Below are 4,883 nucleotides of genomic sequence, written 5' to 3'. Positions count from 1 at the left end.
TTTGCCTCATTCAACCCTAGCAACAACCAAAAACGGTATTACTGCCTTCGTTTTATAGACGAGGAAACAAACTTAGAAATGCCCAAGATCACACACTGACTAGGCCAAGCAAGAGCTGTCGAATACCAAAGTTTAGTCATAACTCTATCTTCCTTTCACATACTGCTCTGTGCACCTGCTGCCAGGGATACAAGGGCAAAAGCAACCCCAGGACCCTGCCCTCGTGGAGCTTACAGTCTAACTGGGGCGACCGGGCAGGCACCTACAGCTATAGAATTAAGTGGGAAGTGATAAGTGACACGCATGTCTTGCTAACACAAGTTGCAAGTTCAGAGGCTGAAAGAGGGGACTTCCGGCTAGACGATCTAGGCGCTCTTCCTCGGAGAACATTTTCCACTTGTGAAGGCTAAGGGTCAGAAACGTGTTCCAAGTGGAGAGAAAGCTTGAGCAACGGCAGCAAGTTGAAAACGGACATGTCGCCCACCCATAGACAGATAAAACACTCCGTCTCCTCGTGGATCCAGCGCCCGGTATTTACCCGCCAGGAAGTTTTCCCGCCCCGCGCAGCAGCTGAAAAAAGCACACCCCAGGGGCATCCTTCCCTGGCGTTGTTCGTGGACAGCAAGCCTCCCAGAACTGGCCTAGGTCGGGAAGGTGCAGCCACGCGGGAATCAACGGTTCAGGAACCGGATCAGTGCAGCCTCGCCAGCAGCATCTCGGACTTCAGGACTCTATACTAGTCCTTGTCTATTTCTGGTAGAGCCGCAACATCCCACTCCGCAAGAGCAGGGGGCGTGGCCCACAGGAGCAGGAACCTATGGGGAGGGAGGCTGGGGCGCCGGCCCCGCCCTCCGACGTGACGCAAGTCTCCCGGACAGAGGCTTCGGAGCCCCGGCCGCAGTCCCTGCAGTGGCTGTAACAAAACCCAGACCCCCAGGTCCCGGCCAATGGAGGCGATTTAGACTGGAGTAGGACCGCGTCTGTCAAAAGCCCGACTCTGCAGCAGCGGCGGAGTCCAGGAGGAGAGCTGGAGCCGCCGCGCTGCCTCCCCGCCCCCGCCGGGATTTATTATTTGGACTAGACAATTAAGTGGCCCTGATGATGTTACCAAGCCCGGTCACCTCCACCCCTTTCTCAGTCAAAGACATTTTGAATCTGGAGCAGCAGCAGCAGCACTTCCATGGTGCGCACTTGCAGGCGGACTTGGAGCACCACTTCCACTCTGCGCCCTGCATGCTGGCCGCAGCTGAGGGGACGCAATTTTCTGACGGAGGGGAGGAGGACGAGGAAGAAGAGGGCGATAAATTGTCCTATTTGAACTCACTAGCCGCAGCCGACGGCCACGGGGATTCAGGGTTGTGTCCCCAGGGCTATGTCCACACGGTCCTGCGAGACTCGTGCAGCGGGCCCAAGGAACATGAAGAGGAGCCCGAGGTCGTGAGGGACCGGAGCCAAAGTGAGTAGAGGGGGAAAGAAAACGCACCTGCACACCTGGAGCAATGGCAGAGCGCACACAGACAGCCCACAAACCTTGCCAGAGCGGCTGCCCACCCCTTTACCCTTTGGCTGGGGCCATGCCTCCGCCCTGGTCGCGAACAGCTCCACAAAGCGCAGGTACCTGCGAGGGAGATGGGGCGGAGAGACAAGGACGAGGTGACCCTGACAACTACTCCTCCCCAAAGGGGGAAATGAGGGAAGGGAAGGTGGTTACTACTGCCCTGATGCTGAGAGGCGACGTGGGCTCAGCGCCTGGGTCCTCATAACTGGCAGTGTTTTTGCTCTTCCCCCCCTCTACCCCACCAAAAGGTTCTTCCCCCAAAAAGGGCAGGAGCCTGGACCTTTTTCGTTTTCCCTCTAGGGTGAGATGAGTTCTCTTAGCCCAGGGCAGCCACCCCTTCTTCTCCAAAAAGACAGCCCAAGCAGCCTGTGTCTCTCTTATCCGCAGGGGGCAGGAACTTTGGTGGAGGCCAGTTGGGTGGTTTCCTCCCTTCTCTGCTTGGAACTCAGCGTCCTTGAACCCGTGGCACCCGGTAGAGAGAGAGGAGATGATCGGAAAGTGCATGGGAACACTGTCTATTCCGCGCGACCATAGCTCTCACATCCCTAAGGCGCCGGCCTTTTTTGAAAATCCGTAACGTTTTGCTTTGTGTCCCAGGCTGCGGGCCGAATAGAAAACGCGCCGAACTTGAGTCCGAGATCTTGGCTGCTCACATTGGACGGGAAGTAAATTGATAGGGAGATGGGATAATCAAATAAAGTCCCCAAGGAAGCGTATTTAAGAGGACAGAATCTCAGTCTTTCCCCAAGAGGCGGTTTGATGTGGCAGAGGCCAAGGCCTATGCTCTCATAGTTCCCAGAGCCTAAAATCGGCATGAAACTGTCTATAACTAGTCAATCAAACTTCATTTTCAGAGGACACACGGACATTGTCATCACATTTGCATGTAGTCTTTTATAAGCCACACACACACGTCCCTGGGCCATGCACAAGCGTTACACTCGGAACAGATTTTCGCTCAACCCATGCCCACCGGCCCACTCATACCAACACGCCTCACACCTTCAGTTATCCTTGGTGGAGTAGAAGGCAAACGAGTTTGCAAATACTGTAGTTATTATGTAGCTGCAAGTCCTCATCCTGAAAATAGTCATTAGCACGTCGAGCCGCACATTTAATACAGAGTAATCTCTTCTCTCGCAGATGCTCAAGATCCAAATAAACACGCACTAACTACCCCTCTCCAGGAAACGCGCCTCCGCCTGCTAAGGGCGTTCTTTCGGTACTGGGGCTGTCGCAGGGTCCCACAGCGCCAGGAGCCACAAACGTTCCCAAAAGTCCAGCCATTTACTACCGCACGCTCTGCTCAGCCGCCAAAAGGGGTAACGGTGCTCCAGGACAGGAGCTGCGGTGCGGCTGGGAACAGCTAAGGACGCTGTTGTTTGCTTCTTCCGCAGAAAGCTGCCAGCTGAAGAAGTCTCTAGAGGCGGCCGGAGACTGCAAGGCAGCGGAGGAGAGCGAGAGGCCGAAGCCACGCAGCCGCCGGAAGCCCCGGGTCCTCTTCTCGCAAGCCCAGGTCTTCGAGCTGGAACGCAGGTTCAAGCAGCAGCGGTACCTGTCGGCACCCGAGCGCGAGCACCTTGCCAGCAGCCTGAAGCTCACGTCCACGCAGGTGAAAATCTGGTTCCAGAATCGCAGGTACAAGTGCAAGAGACAGCGGCAGGACAAGTCTCTGGAGCTGGGCGCACACGCGCCCCCGCCGCCGCCCCGCCGCGTGGCGGTCCCGGTGCTGGTGCGGGACGGCAAGCCGTGCGTCACGCCCAGCGCGCAGGCCTACGGCGCGCCCTACAGCGTGGGCGCCAGCGCCTACTCCTACAACAGCTTCCCCGCCTATGGCTATGGGAACTCGGCCGCGGCCGCCGCCGCAGCCGCTGCCGCCGCCGCGGCCGCCGCGGCCTACAGCGGCAGCTATGGCTGTGCGTACCCGGCGGGCGGAGGCGGCGGCGGCGGCGGGACCTCCGCGGCGACCACTGCCATGCAGCCCGCCTGCAGCGCGGCCGGAGGCGGTCCCTTTGTGAACGTGAGCAACCTAGGAGGCTTCGGCAGCGGCGGCGGCGCACAGCCGTTGCACCAGGGTGCTGCAGCCGGGGCCGCGTGCGCTCAGGGCACCTTGCAGGGCATCCGGGCCTGGTAGGGACGGGGCGAGTCACGCGGCAGGCACCCCAGCGAAGCCTGGCGCCGCGGGACTGAAGCTCGAGAAGGGCCTGACCTAAAGGTCAGGTCCCCTCGTTAAAAAATATATATATACGTCTCGCTCCTCCGGGCTTCGGATCGCAGCTCACTCGAGGCCTGGGGAAGGGGGCTCAGGGGCAAGGAGGATGACTGGGTCCGGTCGCCAGGAGGAGGACTGTCTCTGAGGCAGAAACGCCGGCTGGGCGCCGGCGGGGGGACGATGGCCCCGACCCTGGCAGCGAGGGAGTGCAGGCGGCTAGGACCCTGGCCGCGCTTGGTTCTTCCAAAGTGAGAAGGGCTTCTCTCCCTCTGCCTTTCCGTGGCCTCCGCGAAGCATTGGCGGGGAGCCCAAGGACATAAGAAATTAAAAGCATGAAGGAGAGAAAAATGGGAGTCGTGGCTTGAGAAATTCCAGGCCCTACCGATTCTCTGCCCCCTTTGCGGGCCTGGAGCGCCATAGCACAGTCGATTTCGTTTCCCAGCTGTCTCGCCTCCGCAGCAGATACCTCTGTCCAGATCTCCGGATTGTCGGGGAACGCAGGATTCTTCGAGGAAGACCAGCCGAATGAGATCAAAAGTTGGGGGTGGGGGGAGGCTGAACAAACTCGAGACCTGGTGGCCCACCGGAGGTGTTACCGGGTTTCCTTTCTGTTTCGTATTCTGTATTCAGCACATGTTATCTATCTATCTATATAACTATAACCACACGCCGTGTACACACCCGCTGCCACACACTACAGGAGTCAATAAACAAGGTGCAATATTTTCAGATCGTTGGCCGGCTACAGAATTTGTTTAGCCCCCAAGAGTGGAGAGGAATCCTTTAAATAGGGCCAGAAAGGGAGGAAAAGGTGCGAGGGGGAAAGCCATCCTCCGTGGGCGATTGCAGGCCTGGTCTCCCATGAGCCAGGCCCAGGCTGTAAGTCTGGTCTCTTCGTGGCTTTGTTCATTAATTTCTGTTTACTTTTGCGGGCTGGACAGGTCGAAGGCTCAGGGCCATTTGAAGTCCCTGGCTTTGCAGTTCCCCCTAAGTTTTACCCAGATGCTTGGACTAGCTGTATAGACCTGCGTTCGGTCAAGTCTTGTAATCTGCCCCACCTCGAGGGTCGCCAGGGAAAAGGAAGCCTCGCCCCCAGGCCCAGCTGTTGGCGGC

General features: G+C 58.2%; 1 protein-coding gene across 1 annotated transcript; it reads left to right on the top strand.

The window, feature by feature from the left end:
* Positions 1-903: 903 nt before the first annotated feature.
* Positions 904-4,499, top strand: NKX2-3 (NK2 homeobox 3). The gene is made up of 2 exons (XM_003904106.4): positions 904-1,456; positions 2,956-4,499. The coding sequence occupies exons 1-2, from the start codon at positions 1,099-1,101 to the stop codon at positions 3,690-3,692; spliced, it is 1,095 nt and encodes a 364-aa protein (XP_003904155.2). The 5' UTR covers positions 904-1,098; the 3' UTR covers positions 3,693-4,499.
* Positions 4,500-4,883: the final 384 nt, after the last annotated feature.

This window comes from Papio anubis, chromosome 11 (genome assembly GCF_008728515.1).
Source record: "Papio anubis isolate 15944 chromosome 11, Panubis1.0, whole genome shotgun sequence".
NCBI lineage: Eukaryota > Metazoa > Chordata > Mammalia > Primates > Cercopithecidae > Papio > Papio anubis.
This window is presented reverse-complemented; position numbering and strand designations above follow the sequence as displayed.